Below are 20,713 nucleotides of genomic sequence, written 5' to 3' on the forward strand. Positions count from 1 at the left end.
AACTTAAATGAGAAAAGAAATTTTATCTTTATTTTCATTGAGTTTTAATTAAAATTAATATTAGCATTTTCTTTGATAGTGAGAATAGGTACAAACTATGGTGGCATTAACAGTACTTAATGATTTTGACACAGATTGTCACCAACAGAAGTTACAGATATTTCTATATGATATAATTGTTGCAGATACCTCAAAATATTGATCCTACTTATTACTTGAAAATTAGTGTAGATATTATATTTAGTGTGTTGGTAAGCACAAATATTACTATATGAAAAGTCATTTTAATATTTTGATAATAACTTTATTCATATAAAACCAGGTTTCTTTTTACTTTTATAATTTTTGCTTTGTGCAAGTTCCATAGCAAGCACGCAAGGTTCTCTATAGTCCATTTCTCACCCCTATCTATTTCTCCAGACTCATATCTTAATAATTCCCACATAAACTTTGCAAGTCAATAATATTGGGCTGAATGTTACTCCGCACATACACACTACTATGCTACCTCACCCTATGCTTCTTCTTCTATTGGAATTCCCTTCATACTCATCAGACCCTGTCTATTCACCTAGAAAACTCTTTATCCGTCCTTCAACATCTTCCCTAAGTAAGACTGTGTCCCTGATGTATGTTTCTATGGGACTTTGCATCTGCCTATGTCACCAAATTTACTACCTTCTATTAAAATTACTATTGTACATCGATGTCCTCCATTAGACTGTGAGCTGAGTCCAGGCAAGGCTAAACAAAGAGTTATTTCTAGCTCCATCACCCAGATCCAGCACACTAGAGGTGCAGAGCTGAGTCTGAGGGAATTAAACACTAGGAGACAAGATCAAGCATCACCTGTTTCAGTTTTGTCTCCTCAGTCCCAATTTTTCTTCCAGATATTGATTAAGTATATATATTAAAGACAACTTTCACCATGGAGGAGGGAGAAGCTACTCTAAAACTGTGAAAGAATGGCATTCATATTTCTATGTAGCATAGTTTACAGGAGAAACCTTTCTCTTCCTTATTCTTTCCCTGTCTTCAAATCTTCCCAGTCTTCCACAAAAATCAGACAGTAAGAATAGACTTTATTCTTTCCTAAAGTCTGTTTCTGAAATAAATTCAGGGAGGTGGGAAAACAGTTTCTTCTTCCCTCTGCACTTAGAAAGAAGAATTGTTAGTCTCCCAGAAATAGCAGGAGAAGAAAAATATTCATGTTTTCCTTGGGAAATAAGATTCCTTTGTTTTCCATGATATATATCTTCCAAATAGGAAGATAGAGCTCTTAAGAATTATCAAATGATAGATTACAAAAATTCTAAATACTCTGCTACTCATGCTAGACAGCCAAAAAACTATTAGCATAAAAAGTCCAATGATGGGATATGTGGCAATATTTAAGTGTTATTTGGGGGATAATATTTAAATGAATTGTTTTTAAGAATATTCCAAAGTTAGCAAGGCTATTCATCCATTTTGGAAAACGTGTTATTCTGTCAGATTAGATGTCCTAAAATTGCAAATAAGGAGAAAAAAATTCAGACTAGCTATATAGATAAATATACAAAGAAGTAGTACAATATAAAAAGAAGTAGTAATTCATTACCAATCTCAAAGCTCCCATTAATAAATCCGACTAAAGATGTAGGGATGTTGAATTGTCTCTCTATTTGTGTGAGCATGGAATTCATATAAGATCCAGAGAGTGTTTTGGATACAAATGCACATGTTATTGCCAACAGAAACATCTAGGAAGAAAGGAATATGAGAAAACACAGAAAAAATTTATTTTTTACCATATATTTGCCACCTGTTGACAAAATATCTTCTACCACAAGACTGATTGTCTCCAATGCCAGTAACCCTTGAATTTGAAGAAACTTGTTTGTTTTTTGTTTTTGTTTTGTTTTTATTTTTTATTTTTTTGAATTTGAAGAAACTTTTAATGTGGTCTGTTCTTCTGGTCTGTCAAATCATGTTAGCTCTTTGAAAACTCAAAGTGGAATTGATTAGTAATATTGAATTTTGTAGGTTAGAGTCTGATTATTTTATAGGCACATCCTGTACATACACAGAAATAGTAATTCTAAATAAGATATAGCTAATAGTTTAAATAGCTCCTCAGCACTATAATTCTCTCTGTAGTATAAAGAATACATATATGATAATAAAAAAAGAACAAAGCATCACACAGATGTTATTTCTATAGCAAATTCGCTCAAGGTCTCTCCAAAGTAATAAAATTAGGTAACATTAGATTGCTGCTCACTCTGTTTATTTATTTAAAGCAGTGTTATATATTTATTTATATTATAATATAGTATAGTAATTTTAAACCATTATAAATATGTTTCTAAACTGAACAAGTACTTGCTATAAGAAACAAATATGAATATAATAAATTTCTGTGTATTGAATCACATTTCTTGTATACTGATACAGTTTCAGAGGACAGTCAGGTTAATGTGATCCATAACAAAAATCAAGGGCAGCTTAAGAAATAGAACCATTGTGATCACCAACAGCTAGTATGGTTTCACTAAAAAAAAGTGGAAAAATAAAAATTTTGATAGGTTTATTAAGTTAGAAAGAAACAGACTTGGATTTCAGTAAAGGATTTGGCAAAGGAGTGTTGTGCACTGGGTAATAGTATAGTCAGGTAGATTATACACTGCTTCAAAACCAACAAAATCTTTCCCATTAGATTGGATAGATTTAGGTCATCCTGAATGGTGACTTCCAGCCCTATGCCATAGGGCTTTTTCCTTGGTCCCACTTAAAGATGCTTCCTTATGCACGTCCATCCTGGGAGGCTATTAAGTCTATTCTAGCCAGCATACCCAAATCCCTAAAATCCTTACCCCACTACCTTCTACATTCCCAATTTTGAACCAACCCCACAATTTATATTGCACCTTATATATTCTCTTCAAAATTATTCACAGTCTTTTCTATTTCTCAGTCTTCAAACCAGTCAGGTGCTTTTCATGACCAGCAAATGATCTCAGGAATGTCACCCTCAAACTTCCCTCCATCTCTGCCTCTCTAATTTCCCTCCTGCCTTTGAAAGATAGGTGTCCCTTCTCCAGTACAATAAAATCCCTCCACCCATACTTTGAATCCATTCTTCCCATTTGAAATTTTGATTTATCAGTTAGTATTCTCTCTTCTATTTTCAACCTCATACTCTTTCCTGCCTCTCTTCCCACTAATTTATATATATTTTCAAGATATTTATGTTATATATATTTATATACATATATATTCAGATATACATATATCTATATAAATATGTCTATATTTATATACATGACATAAATATCTTATAGATATATAAGATATCTTATATCTATAGATATCATAGATATATATCTAGATATAGTTTGTTTCTTTGTATGTGTATATGACATATATCAATCTATATCTATATCTATATCTATATCTATATCTATATCATCGAGAGAGTTTGTTTCTTTGTTTTTTCCTCCCAACCCCTGATAGTTGCTACTCCAGCTACCATCAGGCTGTTTATAAGAACAGTCTTGGTTTATTGCCTAGACTTTTTAACCTTCCATTCACCTTTTAGTTTACTACTGTCTGGCCTCTCCTGAAGTGACTCCATAAAAGGTCAAAAACAACTTCCTGATTTCTAAGTTCAATAGATACTTCTCAGTCCTCAACTAACCTGATGTCTCTGATTCATCTAACTCTACTAATCTCTCTTTTCTTTTTGAAATTCTCTCCCCCCATGCATACCTGTATGTTACCTACTTGCTAGACTCTATTCAGTCTTCTCTTTGGCCAACCTTTTCAGGATTTGTCTTGTACCCTCTACTCTTTGTGCTATATGTGCTCCCCCTAAAAAAATATCACTAATGACTTTCCCTATCACCCATATGCTGAAGTCTCTCAAATGGACACACAATGTAGCTGAGACAATTGCCAGCATTCCTTAGTTGCCTCTGGTCTTGTCCATACTTCTCCCCACTTGCCTCTACCACTAATTTGGAGGTTAGTAAATATCTGTGAAGTGAATTAATAAAATGTATAACTAGCAAGCAGTTTCACTTCTTAAAACAAAAAATCTCTACCTTTTTAGATGGCAAACAATGTCTCATCTATATCTCAGTATCATCTTCTGCTACTTGTCCCTGGACATAATGTTCTACTTACAGTTTCTTAATTCACCATGCTATTTTACATCTCAGTGCATTTTATAGGATGGGATTCCTCTTGGAATGCTTTTCTTCCTCGTATGCATCAAATAAATATATCCTCTATCTCTATATATAATAAAGTCGGCTCTACCATCCTTTCTATTGTGGAAACTTCCTTGCCTCTCTGCTCTCCAGGTAGCCTTGACTACTCACTTGTTACCTTCCCATCTTACCGTGTACTGTCTCTATTATAGCTCTGACCATAATTCATTTTATGTATTTGCTTGGATGCCTATAACCTCCTCCCTCACTATTCTATGAATAATTCAAAATATAGGATCCATATATTATTTACCTCTGTATCTTTGGTGTCTAGTAAGTGCCTCAAGAATAGTAAGCACTCAATACAAGTCTGCTGAATTAATGACAGAGTAAGTATTCAAAAACATCCTGAAGAAGTGGTCAGAGCTGAAAGTAAGCTGAATATAAGAGGAAATGTAACAGGATTAAATGTTCCTAAGCTAAGCTGCCTGTATCAATTCATTTGGAGAAATCTGAATAGAAATGTATGTGAAAAAGACATGGGAAATTTAAATATCAAGCTTAATATGGGTCAAATCCATTATATGGCTGAGAAGATAATACAGCTGTATCTCTAGTTGTTTATTCTTTCACAGTAAATGTCATTTGTAGAAACTGTCTCTACACTATAAATCTTTGCAGAGCACATGACTGAGAGTAAAAAATTTTCACATGGTTTTATAATTCAGGTTTTATTTTAAAAGCAAGGTCTACCAAATAACATACAAATCATATTTGGGAGAATAATTTATTTTATTTTACATTTTAAGAGTAGAAACTAGATGAATCATGACCCCAGTATTCTTTTCTAAGACACCTAGGTAGGCTGCCTAAACTGTTTTGTTCTAGTCACAAAGTGAAAGCAACCGGTGGCTATTTTGACTGGTGTCTGGTGCAAAATAACATTTATATGTATGAAGCTAGTCCTAATAGCTTTTAACAGCAATGCCCACAGTTTGAAGCAAACTTACTGAGGACAGTCCTCTGATGCTTTCTAAAGAATTTTGCTCAATATGCGTATTTCTATGTTCAGAGAATCAAAAAAGAAAAAAAATCTGACTATTAAGCAGTTGGTGCCCAATTTTACCTGATGAATTTGTCCTCTCAATATTTTGCCATAGCATGAACATCTATATTTAATCTTGACAAACTCCAAAGTAGCATGCAATATGAAATTAAGAGCAATTATTTATAAATAACAACTGACTTGACTTTTATACACAAATGCTTTTAATATTAATTTTTTCTTCCAAGTTTTTATTTAAATTCCAGTTAGTTAACATCTAATGCTATCAATAATAATAGTTAATGATTATTAAATGTTTACAATATTTTAGTCATTTTTCCAAGTATTTGAAAAGGAAAAAAAATCCTACAAAATAGTATTGTTATTAGCTTTTTCAAGTAAGAAAATTGAAGTAGAAAGAGGTTAAGAAACTTGTCTCTGGGAAACGAACTAGGGGTGGTGGAAGAGGAGGAGGGTGGGGGGTGGGGGTGAATGGGTGACGGGCACTGAGGGGGCACTTGACGGGATGAGCACTGGGTGTTATTCTGTATGTTGGTAAATTGAACACCAATAAAAAATAAATTTATTATAAAAGAAAAAAAGAAAAAAAGAAAAAAAAAAGAAAGAAATTTGTCCAAGGTCAAATGGCAAGTACACAGTTGAGCCCATGTATGAACACAGGGAGCCTAAGCCTAGAGTCTTATTTTTAACCACTCAATTTTAGGAGAAGGATATGAGAATAGAGGGACAATTTAAGAGGAATTTTTAAAATAAATAATTAATATGGCATTTTAGGCAAAAGTAGTGTTCTAGTTCTAGATCACAATTCACCACTTTTATGCACATGAGTAGATTTTCTCTACGTGTGTGAAGAGAAAGCAAACTTTGATAGGGAGAATTTTGGTGACAGTTTTAGTCTGAAAACCACTTGAAGGCACTAGCTGTAGAATCGAGACAAATTTCCAGATCCTTTGGTTTAAAACAAATTCAAATTTTCTTTGAAGGCAAATGGCTTTGAAGCTATACAAAAATAATTTGCTCTGAAACAGGCAAGAATACCGGAAACAGCTAACAAATGGGCATTATTCTTATAGAGAATGATTGATATGTTGCCAAAGCTTGAAATAAACATTTGTTTTACTGGGTCATTGTGAAGTAATAATTGCACGCAGATCAACAAAGCATTTCTGTCCAATGAACCATTTTCTAGGAGAGACCCCCATACTCCTCTAGACTATAACCCCCACAAGAGTGAGCATTAAAATGACCTTTTGATCCAAGAAATCAATTCTTGCTGTAACATATTATGCACCTGAAAACTTTAAGACCTTGTCTTCCATTTAAATTCCTCAAAACTATTTCTGATTAAATTGTCTGAATCAATAGCCCTTAATTTAACCCTCAGTTATAAAACTAACTTCAGCAAAGCAAGAAATTATCAATTTATCAGATAATGTGACATTAAAACTAAATAATTTCATGTGAAAAACTTTACAAGCTCTAAGTTAAAAAAATAGTACATATACATATATATATACACACACACAAGTCCATACCTTCAGCTTGGAAAGACATCTCATTCTATGAGTTTCAAGTCTTTTCTCAATTTCTGCCATGTTGCTCTTCTGAGTGTTTCAAGATATTTAGGTATTAAATCTTGATATTTCTTATTTCTATCCTTTTAAGAAGACAAAAACCTATTAATTGGCAAAATCATAAGTCGTCATTCTTTTGAAGAAAACATGGAATCTGAGTAACAATCAGAATCCATTGTATTACAAAAATACCTGAGAAGCTTTGATTCAGATCTAGAAGAAAATAATGACGTTAGAGAAAATTTAGTTGCTAATTTTCCATTGAGAAAGTTACATCAAATAACTTGTTACTCTTTAGTGAGATTAAAGATATTAGAATAATTTGCTATGGTCTCCTTGCAAAATAATAACCACGTGGTTAAAACAAACCACGTTTCATTTCTTTAGCCAAAACAAATAGAACCAAAGTGAGGTTTTTGGACTTACATGAAAATGCTCCTTTTAAGAACACAAAGACTTTGATTTGTGTTTGTGCTAAAAATCTGCTTCAGCAAGCCTACCAAGGCTCAAAAATCTCTATTTGGCCAGGCTCCCTCTTCAAGTTCTTTGCGTTCCAAGACTTCCCTGGAGTCTCAGGAAGGGAAACGCTTTCTGAGGCACTGCTGATTCACAGAAACCTGGGGAGATATGGAATTTTAATCATGGAAATAGCCTAAGTAAAAATAACAAATAATTCTATGATCTGGAAAAGAATCCTACAGTTTGAAGGTAGAATGTGAGGTTTAGAAGACCAAACATATAAGTGGAGATCTTTATACTTACACATTTCATAAATATATGTGCATTTTCATATGTATGATATGTAGGCACACATTTTTATATGTAAAACAAAAGGATGACTTAAACTCTATTATATTCTACTAACTCCTTGTCAAAGATTTTGTCTACTATGTCTTGAAAGAAGGGGATTATTTTGTACCAAAACCAAAGTGTTTCACACTGGCAACACTTATTCTAGTAAATCCATTTCAAGTTGCCAGAATGATACTTTACTAGTATCCCCAGCATTAATTTATTAAAATCCTATGAACAATATCCATTTTAACAAGTGATCCTCAATGACATTAACTTTCTAAAACCTAATTGCTTTACCTCTATACATTTTCTTTTTTTTTTTAAGATTTTATTTATTTATTCATGAGAAACAGAGAGAGAGAAAGAGAGAGAGAGAGGCAGAGACACAGGCAGAGGGAGAAGCAGGCTCCATGCAGGGAGCCCGTGTGGGACTTGATCCCGGCTCTCCAGGATCACATCCTGGGCTGAAGGCGGCACTAAACCGCTGAGCCACCAGGGCTGCCCCCTCTATACATTTTCTGAAGGCAACAGCCACTGAGCTGTTACATATGATTTTAAATCTCTCTACTCATTCCCTCACAGATGTAACAAACATTTATTGGAAGACTGCTATGTACCAATCATAGTGCTAAGCACAGGATTTTAGCAGTGAACAAGACAGATAAGTTCTCTTACAGATAATATAAACTAGTTAGAAAGGTGTAGGCCTCTGTGAAATGTACTTGGACTCAGATCCCAAGGAACTTATATTTTTATTGAAAAGGGTGAAACTTTTAAATAAAACACTTTAGAACTGAACAGCATATGGTCAAATACAAATTGGTACATAAGTGGTGAAAGTTTCATAGATTATAAATGAAAATGATTAGAAGCTTGGCAAATCTGAATAGCATACAAATGAACTCATGCTGAAGTTCCCCACATAAAATGCCAAATCACCTTAATTATGGATCAAGTACATGGCACTAGTTTTGGAAAGACCGAGAGATGGAATTAATTTTTTAAAAGAATAGGAACTGCTATTTTTTGGTCCTCGTTTGTAATATCTGCTTTTATCAGAAACCTCTCAACTGCCCTCATTCTTCTTTCTTTGATTTAGAATCCAGTCTTCCTCCTCTCTCTTTTTTTCTTTCTATTCTTCTTGACAATATCTGAACCCAATTATGGTCACCCAATCAAACAATAAGAGGGAGAAAACTTTTTCCTCTTCCATATCAAAGTTGGCTTCACTCTTTTTAGTGGGTAAAGTCATGACTATTCTGAATACCTATTTTTCCCATGCAGCCACAGGAGGTGGAGTTAGTGACACAGAAAATCACTACAAAGGGGAATTCTCTAGTTCCATCCCTGCATTATGATACGATGTACCCACCTTGAGCAGTTTTTGTTATCTGGCCTCAAAGATTTGTTTAAAATGTGTTTACTGTCTTGAGAGAAGTTTTATAAACAGTTGTCTTGACTGGGATAAGAGGTAGTGTTTGAAGCTAAGCACTTGGAAGGAATTCAATGTGATTGAGTTAACACTGAGCATTCCCCCAAAACATTTTAGCTTTTCAGACACATTTAAAAAAAATTAATGGGGGAAAATGAATGAATGAATGGATAAAATCTATTCTGTTTATTTAATAAAATCCATGAAATCCAATAGTTAATGTCACAATCACTGTTGAGTACTTTGGCTCCAAATCAGGGAATGCACGTGTTGTTTCTCCATATCCTTGTGGCCTTGCAAGTGCCAGCCATGTGAACAGACTCCTTTTGTTAGCACAATGTTGTTTATACGGTGACTTCTGCTCCTGGAACCACAGTGTCACCAACGAATCCCCATCAATCATTACTGTTAATGAAAACAACTTGCTCAAGTTTTATTAAATGGAGAAGCATTTTCTTTCTTTAACTCTTCTCAGCATTCAAATGAAGGCAAGTAATTCTTTAGTATGCATTCTCTACAAAAGTGATTGAGTTTCTTCCAGGCCTCCTGGTCACAACCCTGTTGAGATTCTTTGTTTTTGTTTTTAGTTGTGGTAAAAACACATTATAGAATTGTTAACTAAATTCATATTTTAGGTCGTTGGACCTTAGAGCTATTTCATCGTGCATGATTGAAACTCTATAACCATTGTATAGCAACACAGTGAGGGTAGTGGGTTGGAAGGGAGTGTTGGCACCTTGGGTTGTCAGCCCTTAATGGTATGTCTCCAATCACAAAAGAATACAACATTTAACAAAGCAAATAAATGGTCATGTTTGTGCTTTTTCCCCAGGGTTAAGTATCTATACATTGTTCTTTATTACTATAAATAACCAGAGGAAAATGTGTATGTTTAATTTTGCATTATTCTATACTATTGAATGAATAAAATGAAGACTTTCCTTTATCATGGCAAAACTGGTAGTACATAACACGAAGAAGACTTAAGAGAACATCCTTCCCCCAGGAAGAAAAGAGAGGGCTGCCCCAGCAAAAATCTTATGAAAGTTGTTTATTTCCAGAGTCTTCAAGTCACTCCTAGTTCTGCAAGAGAAGAACCACCTCTTGGTGGTATCCAGCTGAAATAATTTCAGCCAATACCAAATCAAGTTAAGCGCCAATAAGGCATGTATAGAAGCAATAATAATACTTTGTGTGGTGCCTTCCACATTATTTGTCTTCTATTAGTTCATTTTCATCTGAAATCAAAAAATAAGATAATGTGGGTAGCCCTGGTGGCGCAGAGGTTTAGCGCCGCCTGCAGCCCAGGGTGTGATCCTGGAGACCCTGGATCCAGTCCCACTTCAGGCTCTCTGCGTGGAGCCTGCTTCTCCCTCTGCCTCTGTCTCTGCCTCTCTCTCTCTCTCTGTCTCTATGAATAAATAAATAAAATCTTAAAAAAATAAGATAATGGATTCTGTAAATCAGCTTTACAAGTATTATTTTAATTCCTACATTCAGAGGAGGTACCAGGAATGCATGACTCCAGGCAAAAATAGAGGTGAAATTTAACTGGGGCATAGACTCAGACACTGATTCTACCATGGAAAGCAAAGTATGGAACACACAATAACACAAGCAAAACCTGCCATCAGCAGCAATCCAGTAATAAAAATACCTAACCTGTTACTTTGGATAACATACCATCTAACTCCAGATAACAGACCAAAATGTGGAAAAGTAAACATGAAACCTGCTCTAAATCTTTAGGAGAACTGGCTGTAAATATCATCAGTATTATATCCCATGCCAAGTCATGCTAGAGAATGGTCAAATAATTATGGGAATAACCATTGTTTTCCACATTTGCAATTTTTTAAAAAAGATTTATTTATTTTTAAGAGAGAGGACAAGAGCACAAGTGGGGTGGAGAGCAGAAGGAGAGAAACTCAAGCAGATTCTCTGCTGAGTTCAGAGCCTGACCCTAGCTTGATCTCATGACCCTGAGATTATGACCTGAGCTTGAAACCAAGAGTCAGAGGCTCAATCAACTGAGCCTCTCAGGCACCTCTTCCACACTTACAATTTATAAACTCTTTCATTTCTTCAGATTATTATCCCATTTTTTTCTTCCTTTTGCCTGTACAGACCTAATTTTGGATAGAAAAACATATTCCTTAATTTAATTATGGCACATAGATACTGAATTGCTCCTTTTTCTCATAGAAAAAGAATACAACATTTAACAAAGCTTTTATGTTTATGAAGCTCCCCAAATAACTGAAAATCCAATAAAATGTTTACATTTCCCCCAAACCCATTATTTGTTCATTCACATTCATGGAGGCAGCCAGATATAATAAAAATGTCAGAACTTGAAGCCCAGTTAGTGAATTCTAGTTCAGTTGTGAGTTGTTTAAATCTTTTAGCCTATATTTTCTTACCTATGATGTGGGATAGCTATATGCTTATGCCTACCTTTTAAGATTGTGAATGAAGATTGTTATAAAATTTATATAATATCCCTGTGGGGTTGTTGGAATAAAGTAGTTATTTTATTGATGGTTAATTCTATTAATAGTTATTCTATTAATGATTATTCATTCATTCCCCAAATATTTATGAAGACTTTACTATGTTCCAAGCACAGTAGTTGGTGCTAGGGATACAAAGATGAATAATAACATATGTGCCTGTTCATAAGCTATTGAGAGAGATAGACAATTAAATGATAAACATAGCTAGCTAGTGCCATAACACAGGCAATTTAAGCTAAGTAATGGGAAGAGACAATTAAAACTTTTTTGGGGTATTCATTTGGAATATCATTTGAATACAGCACCATAGTTCAAGTACTTGGATTTTAAAATGAAACACAACTGGTCTAAAAGCTTGTTGTTAAACTAGCTGTGTGGTTTTGTACAAGTCACCTTATTCTATCCACACAATGAAGACAGTCTCTACCTTTGTATCAGCCAAGGTCCAGACAGGATAATAGAACTCATGACAAGTAGTTCAGTAAAGGAATTTAATATGGAAAACCAGTTATAAAAGTATAATAAGAGTTTAAAAGCCAAACTAGGCAAAGGGTGTGCAATCTAGAGATTTATACCAGTGAGAAGTCACTCCCATGCCTATGATTGTATCAAAAAGGGAAAAGACTTGATCTATAGGAGCAGGAGTTCCCAAGGTTGGGGAGGCACTACTACCTCTGAAGTTGTCAGAGGCACCACCTGTCAGATGTTGGACATATCCTGGCTTTTCTTCTCTTTACAACCTTGTCAAAACTTCAGAAAGAATCACTGAAGTAGTAATTAGTAAACTTCTGTGCACACACTAAAAAAGATACTTTTCAAAACCAGGAGCACACAAACCCACTCATGGAATGAGGCTCAGGAGTATATTATTAGAAAGAATCTTATGTAGTAAGAGAATAGTGTCTGTTTCATTTTTGCAGTAGTTGGTCAGAATATTAGAATTTTCTCAAATGATAGTGAATCGGTCAGTGGTTACTTCATACCAACCTTGAGAAATAGTTTAAGTTTTGTTTACAATTTCCAGAAGCATAAGCAAGAAATAACCCACGTTTCCAGTTAGTCTTGCAAAAATAAGCTAAGGTAAGCTTTGTATGGGTAAACTAGTTTTGTCTGCTCCAGGAATTTCCAAGATTGATCTTGTCTGTTTTAATTTTAACAACTCCAGTCTCACACCAATACTGCCATCAACAACCTAACAGGAAATCAGATGCTAGACAGCCTGAGAAATTTTGCAGAAGTCAGTGTCCTGGGATACAAAGAGGATCCTGTGTTGCATAGGATTATGCATAGGATAACCACAGTTGCATAGGATTAAGATAATATGTAATAAACGTGTAACATGATGCCAGCACACAGTCAACACTCAGTGAAGGGTAGCTATTTGTATTACTGGATAATATACATTCAATCATTAATGCTCTAAATTCTCAGTAATAGACTCAAGCTATTTGGCCACATAATTGGCCAACTCCTAACATTACATATACAGACATTTCAGTCTCCATATAATACCCAATAAGACGTGAGACTTTGCACCAGATGAACTGATTTTCAACTGATTCATACATTAATAAATTACTTTTACATCATGTAAACACAATTGTAGTCACCAAATCTTCACACAACAAGGCATATCTGGGATTCTTTTCTCAAGTTACATATGGGGAAAATGTCCAAGGAGATCTGAGATACATAGTCTTAGTTACCCCTAAGTGCTTTGTGAGACTGCTTCAACAGCCAAGTTTTTAAAGAACATCACAGTCAGAAGGAAAACCTTCCCATAGTGGGAGAAGAAAAGGGGAGAAAAATAACATTCTTATTCCTTATTCTTATTATTTCCTTTTATATGAATAGCATTTTATTGGCATGACATGCCTTTACTCTCTCTGTAACCTCATTTAGTCCATGTGAGATGGCTGATATGACCCACTGACTTCTTGGAGAAGCCTATGTATTTGGAAGTCAACTGTAAGGAAGCATGCTTGCCAGCAGGAGTAAGCCACATTCCCTCATACCAGCTTGTTAAGTACTAACAGTGATATTTTGGACGTTCCATGTTATACTTCTCTGTTTTATTTTTCTATGGACTCAGGATGGGAGCAAAGCTGGTATTAATCGATATCCATTTATTGGACACTGTTAAAGACCCCAAAATACAAGGAAAGTACAAATAGCAGATTTTCCTGAAGGGCTATAAGCAGATTGGGAAAACGTAAGATCTATTATAATATTTACAATGTGATATTTTATGTAAAACTATATATAATTGGAGATAATAATAATAATAATAATTATTATTATATACTACTTTCTATATTGTAGGCACTGTTCCAGCAGCTTTATGGATGTCAATCCAGAGATTCTCATAAAACTCCATGACGTAAATATTTTTATTTTAAAGCACAGTTAGTTTTTTATTTTGGTGAGTTTTAAAGACTTTATTTAAATTCAACTAATTAGCATATACTGTATTATTGGTTTCAGAAGTAGAGGTCAGTGATTCATCAGTCTTTTATAATACCCAGTACTCATTACACCACACACCCTCCTTAATGTCCATCACCCAGTTACCCCGCCCCCAGCAACCCTCAGTTTGTTTCCTAGGATTCAGAGTCTCTTATGGTTTGTCTCCCTCTCTGATTTCTTCTTGTTTTATTTTTTCCTCTTTTCCCTTATGATCCTCTGTTTTGTTTTTTAAATTCCACATATGAGTTAGATCATATGATAATTGTCTTTCTCTGATTAACTTATTTCACTTAGCATAATATTCCCTAGTTCCATCCACATCATTGCAAATGGCAAGATTTCATTTTTTTGATGGCTAAGTAGTAGTCCATTTTATATATAATATAATATAATATAATATAATATAATATAATATATACATCTTTTTTTAAATATTTTATTGATTTATTCATGAGAGACAAACACACAGAGAGAGAGGCAGAGACACAGGCAGTGGGAGTAGCAGGCTCCATGCAGAGAGCTCGATATGGAACTCGATCCAGGGTCTCCAGGATCACACCCTGGGCTGAAGGCAGCGCTAAACCCCTGAGCCACCAGGGCTGCCCATAACACATCTTCTTTATCCATTCATCTGTTGATGGACATATGATATGACATCAATAATATCCCAACTTTAAAGATGTGGAATTAAAGCATAGATAAGTCAAGTAATGTGTGCAAGGACACACAGCTTGTGTCAGAGCCAGGATTGAGACCCATGCAGTCTGGCCTTAGATACTATGAACCATTACCCTAATCTGCCTCTCCACCATGGTGTGGGGTGTGTGTGTGTGTGTGTGTGTACACGTGTGTGTTTACTGTTGTATTCATTTAGATAAAATACTAAAAGGCCAAAACCAGAATCTAAAAGTGGTTATCTCTGGATGGTTAATTTTGTTTTATTTTTCCTTTGGAAATTTCTTTGCTGTTTTCCACAAGAGTACTTATACTATTTTTTATTGAACTTTAAATACATAAAGGAAAAGAATGCCCACCATTGGAATTGATTGTTTTCTAATATAATAAGACCATATCACATTTCTAATCCTTGTTAATGTTATATTCTTAACTACTTCTATTTTTTCTTGTTACTCTATCTTGCTATCACTAAGAACTTTTGTTTGTATCCTTTTTCTTTCTCTGAATGAATGAATGAATACATATCAAGCAAGAGGCTCAGGGACTCTGATTATTTGGGCTTTAATTTAGCTAAACAACCCAAGGCACCCATGATTTTCCTTACTGGAAGCCACTGAAAGAGCTGGAGTTGCTATGCAGAACTTTCTATTAGATGTGGTTACAGGCCATAAAGGTATCCATTCCAATTTTTACTTTGGGATTAGTAAATAAAACAGTTGTTTAAATTATATAAAGGGAACAGTTTTGAATGAATACATATCAAGCAAGAGGCTCAGGGACTAGCATTAATCACATGATTAGGCACATGACTGGCCTCTCCTTCAAGTTAACCCTCAGATGAATTTGTCAGCATGGCAGCTTGGATCATTAGACAATTTTAAATTGTCTATTCACAGTCATAAGCTATTTTATTTTTGCTTCTAATGGGCCACAGATTAAAGATGATAAGTTTGAAGGGCATTGATGTTAAGATATAACCTAAGGGGGAACATTAAAAAATAATAATTTTATAAATTTTCCTCAAGATTATCTTCATTGGACCATTAAGCTTCATTCATGTAACCAAAATTTTTACCTAACCAAAATTTTTACCTAGTACCTTCTTTTATGGTCCCATTGTTCCTAAACAATTTTTGAAAAGGAATAAGAGATGGAAAATTGAATGTAGATGTCTTTTCATACTCACAGAAATATCTGCAAATAATAACATAAAAGCCATTCTTTTATTTCCTCAATTTGAAAAAAATTCAAACATTATAAAACAGCTTACTGATTTTTAAAACTTTTTAAACACTCTAAATGTAAAAATTTCTAACATCATATCAGCTTTTTTAACACCTTTATAGTTAAGTACCAATCTACACTTTTATATATTATTCCCTGCAGCCAAATACAAAATAACGCCATTTTTAAATTTGTTTCTTAACGGGTCATGCATTTTTCTCACAACACTAATTTAAAATAAGGAAGTGTATACCTATGTTAAATAATATGATACACATGACAAGAAATTTGCTTTCATTCTTAATATTAACAAATATTTTAATTAAATAAAGCTAATAATTGCCTACAAACACTTAGGTAGAATCAACTACTTTTTAAATAAACTTTGTTTTAATTTATGAAAATTTTCAAAAGATTGTGCTTTACCATGAGGGAGAATAAGACTCTTGTACAAGCCCAAAGAAATTGATAACATTGGTCCAGTCGAGTTCTCAGTGGCAAATATGGAAACAGCCATAATATATATGTATGCACACAAAACACTGTAAAGCACCTTTACACACTTTTGTTTTGACTAATATCTAAAATATCACTGAAGTCCATGATTCTTAGCCAGAATATATTTTAATCGTTGGCCTGCTGGCCTTTCTACCTATTCCTATGATATAACACTCCCCACCAGAACTGAATCTTATTAGAGTATAAATGAAGAGTTTCATTTATTGGATCTGCTTCTTTAAGCAGCCGTATTGTTTTAGCAATGTTTATTTTGGTAGAGCTTCAAACATAGAGAAAAGCTGCAAGAATATACAGAATTTCCATATGCTCTATTTTTTGTATCAGGCTATTTAAATTCTAGTTAGTTAACATACAGTGTAATATTTTTTCAGAATTTCTATATACTCTTTACTCAGATTCATCAATTAGTTACCTTTTGCATCGTTTGCTTCCCTGTTCCCTCCCTTATCCATCCCTCCCCCTTCTCTCTGATTCTCTTTGCATATATGTACTGTCTTCCCCACTACTAAGCCATTTGAATGCATTGGAGATATTGTGGTCCTTTCTAACTAACTATTTCTGTGTGTATTTTAAAAAAACGGACATTCTTTTATATAATCAGAACACAATTTTCAAAGCCTGAGAATTTAATATTAGTTAAGTATTCTTATCTAATCTGTGGTTTGTATTCAAATTGTGCCAATTGTCCTAATAATGTTACAGCTTTTCTGGATTTTGCTTTTTTTTTTTTTAAGATTTTATTTATTTATTTGAGAGAGAGAGAGAGAGGAGTACAAGTTGGGTGGCGGAGGAAAGACAGGGAAGGCTGGGGAGGGAGAGGGACAAGCAGACTCTCTGCTGAGCAGGGAGCCACATATCGGACTCAATCCCCCCAGATCATGACCTGAGCTGAATTCAGAGGTATAACTGAATTAGTACCTAGATGCCTCTAGCTTTTCTGTTTTAATGACCCTGGGTTCAATCCAGCACTGTGCACTGTATTTCATTGTTATATCTTAGTTTATTTTGATCAGGAACAGTTATTCAACCTTTTTTTTTTTCTTTTACTTTCCTTTTTTTTTTTTTTCCTTTTTCTTTTTGGTGTTTCTTGACCCTGAAAATTTTTTGAGTGTAGCTTAGTTGCTTTGCAAAATGTTTCTCAATTTGAGTTTGTCTGATGTTTCTTCGTGATTAACTTTAGTTACACATTTGAACAGGAATACTACTGAAGCAATATGTCCTCCTCAGGGCGTGTGATCTGAAGACACATGATGTCAGTTTGTTCAGTTTTGCAAGTGTTAGCTTTGATCACAGTGGTGAAAGTATATCTGCCAGTTTTCTTTCAGTATAGTTATTATTTTCTCTTTGTAATTCATAAATAACTTCTATGAAAATACTGTTTAATAGTGGTAGGGAGAATTATAACAGATTCCCTGCATCTGCTGGATGGAGGGAGGATGTGCTTGTCTTGGGCTCAATATGGAATTTAAACTTCTAGCAAAAAGCAAATAGGAAAATTCAAAAAAATTAGAAAATAAGAGAAATACAAAAAATCTAAAAACAAATAAAGTAAAAACACCAACAAAACAAGTATAATAAAGACTTAGGTACTTAGTGAAAAAAAGTTAAAAATGGTCACTGTGGAGGTTAAAACAAAAAGCAGAATGCAAGTGAGTAAAAGGTTACTAGACCGATTGATTGCTAGACTGAGTCACATTGGATGATATGATTTTATGGAAGATCATAAATATCATTGTGTAATTTGTGTCAGAAATATTCAATAGAGAAAAAGAAGGAGATAAATAGAAGTATATGTTCATCTAGAATTTGGAATTGGCAATTTCGACCTGCCAATGGGTTAAGGCAGTAAAGGAATCTATGAAGCCGGTAAGTATAGAATTGAATTATGGACCATGAAGTCAAATTTGAGTGCAGAAGGAAGGGAAGAATTAAGGAAGTGGCAGATTGAAACCACAAGGAGGGCTGTTATGAGTAATATGAGAGAGATGAAAAGTTAATTAACCAAAAAGGTGAGAGAGTTAGATAAATAAAACATTATGGTTAAAGAAAAAAATATCCAGATGCATTTCCTGGTGCAAGATATCAGATGAGGAACAGTTTTTTGAGGTCACAGGATCACAGGACAATGAGACATGTGGGCTGTTGATTGAAGAGTGGAAATGAAAGTAAGTGAAACGGAAAAGCAATGCCCAGGTCTGAATAGTTGATACACAAGGATATGAAATGTGCCAGGTTCTCAAATGCATCAAAGTTCTCAACAACAAAAAAGTTCTCAAATGCATCAAAGAAGTTTTCAAATGCATTGTTTCTAAAAATTTTGATACAATTTATATCTAGTATCTGGTAAGGTTGTAAGTTCTTCTGATATTTTCTTTAAAAAATACTCCTGGGTGCACCTGGGTGGTTCAGTCAGTTAAGCATCTGATTCTTGATTTCAGCTCAGGTGGTGATCTTAGGGTCATGAGATCAAGCCCCATGTGGCGCTCTGAATTCAGTGGGGAGTCTGCTTGAAATTCTCTCCCCCTGCCCCACCACCACTCCACTGGAGCGCTCTCACTCTTCTCTCTCTCACTCAAATAAATAAATGAATAAAATCTTTTAAAAAGTTATCCTGGCCAACATTTTAAAACAATCTATATCTATTTTCCCCTTTACTGATACCATCCCTTACATATAAGGTTTTATCAAGTTTTAATATTTGGCAAAGGTTAAGCTAGCATGCTTCTGTAATGTCTCTTAGAAGCTTAGAAAAGTGACAGCCCAGACTAAGTGAAATAGAAATTCCAAAACATCCATGGGAGATGGTAGGAGAAGGGATAAAAAGCTCAAAGAAACAAGCATGCTAAAGTAGATGTCACATAAGCCCCAAAGCCCCACCACCAATCATCTGTGTTTCACGGAAGACTCCAAAGGATATTCCATTTGCCCAAGCAAGATGGAATTCATTGGTAAGCATTTTTTGAGATTTCAGGATGGTAAGCCAGGGATAACATTAAGAGATGCTGTTATAGAATAGAGCTCTCTAAGAGCAAAGAGGATGATAATATCACAAAACAATAGAGGCCAGGTGATAGTATTTAAATATCAGAAGGAAAGTGGGTATAATTATTTCAAGTAGTATTATGCTTGGGGTAGTAATCAGTGGGATCTGAACTTCAGAAAGTTATGGGGATCATTAATACAACATGACAGCCAGAGGTACAAGATAGATGAGTAGCCAACAAGAATATTACCCAAGAAGCTGTAAAGACAATCATAAGAAATCAAAGATGGATTATAAGAAGACTGAGAGCATCCATCCCTAATAAAATGTTACAGTATCTTGTTCAATTTCCTGATATGAGTCATTTTTAGATTAGAACCCATTGACTGAGGAGAGACCAGGTCCCTAAGAGGAAAGGACCATGACATCTCAACTAGTATATATGGTTTCCTCCCATCTGTCCTCAGTGAGCTATATAGCCATTTACTAGAGTACTCTTATGCTGGGGAAAGGCATATATTCAAACATTCAAGAACTAGTATGTAAGGTCTGAGTTGACATTGATATCTAAAGACAATAATAGTCATTACAGACCTTCTGTTAGTCTGGGGCCATTTGTGGGCAGACAATAAACGGAGTCTTAGTCCAGATCTAGCTTGCAGAGGGTCAACAGACACACTCACGGTCATTTTTTTATCAGCAATAATTAGAATGGTTATTCTTAGTAAATGGTGGAACCCCCATATTTGTTCCTTGGCTTGTGGGGTAAGATCTTTCACAGTGATCTGGGTAGGGAGAACAGCAGAAATTAATGCTACACTAAATGATCAAAAATGCAGGATTCCTTTCCTATCCCCCATTTAACACACCACTCTGGCCCCTGCAATAATTAGAAAATGCTGGAGGATGACAATAGTTTATCACAAACTCAAATTAGCAGTGATCCCATTTGTAATTGCTGTGCAAGACATGTTCTCTTTTCTAGGAAGATTAACATGGTCTCAGGAACACGTTATACATGTATGTTATGCAACCATTGATCTAAAATATATTCTTTTCTATCTTTATCAGAAAAAAGAACCAGAAGTTGCTCATATTTGTGTGGGAGAAAAGATGGTATACATTTACAGAGATAGCTATCAGGGGGGAAGACAACATGTGGAGGTTATGGCAAGCCCCAGTGTGAGAATCACAACAGAGACACCCCCTCCCCAAATTTCCAAAGCAAGGCCATGCACTCTGCAGCTACTGGGCCCTGGAAAGGATG

At 34.7% G+C, this 20,713-nt stretch overlaps 1 protein-coding gene across 6 annotated transcripts in view; it reads right to left on the minus strand.

The window, feature by feature from the left end:
- SLCO1A2 (solute carrier organic anion transporter family member 1A2) overlaps positions 1-20,713 on the minus strand; it is a 118,675-nt gene that overhangs the window by 42,604 nt on the left and 55,358 nt on the right. For 3 of the 6 annotated variants that reach the window (XM_038576976.1, XM_038576975.1, XM_038576977.1), the window contains 3 exons: positions 7,260-7,450; positions 6,795-6,916; positions 1,601-1,742 (listed from right to left, as the gene is read on the minus strand). In XM_038576976.1, the coding sequence (XP_038432904.1) occupies positions 1,601-1,742; positions 6,795-6,854 (202 nt within the window). In that variant the 5' untranslated portion in view covers positions 6,855-6,916; positions 7,260-7,450. The remainder of the gene's footprint in view (positions 1-1,600; positions 1,743-6,794; positions 6,917-7,259; positions 7,451-20,713) is intronic. The other 3 variants (XM_038576978.1, XM_038576980.1, XM_038576979.1) reach the window with 3 other exon arrangements.

This window comes from Canis lupus, chromosome 27 (genome assembly GCF_011100685.1).
Source record: "Canis lupus familiaris isolate Mischka breed German Shepherd chromosome 27, alternate assembly UU_Cfam_GSD_1.0, whole genome shotgun sequence".
In the NCBI taxonomy this organism is placed as follows: domain Eukaryota; kingdom Metazoa; phylum Chordata; class Mammalia; order Carnivora; family Canidae; genus Canis; species Canis lupus.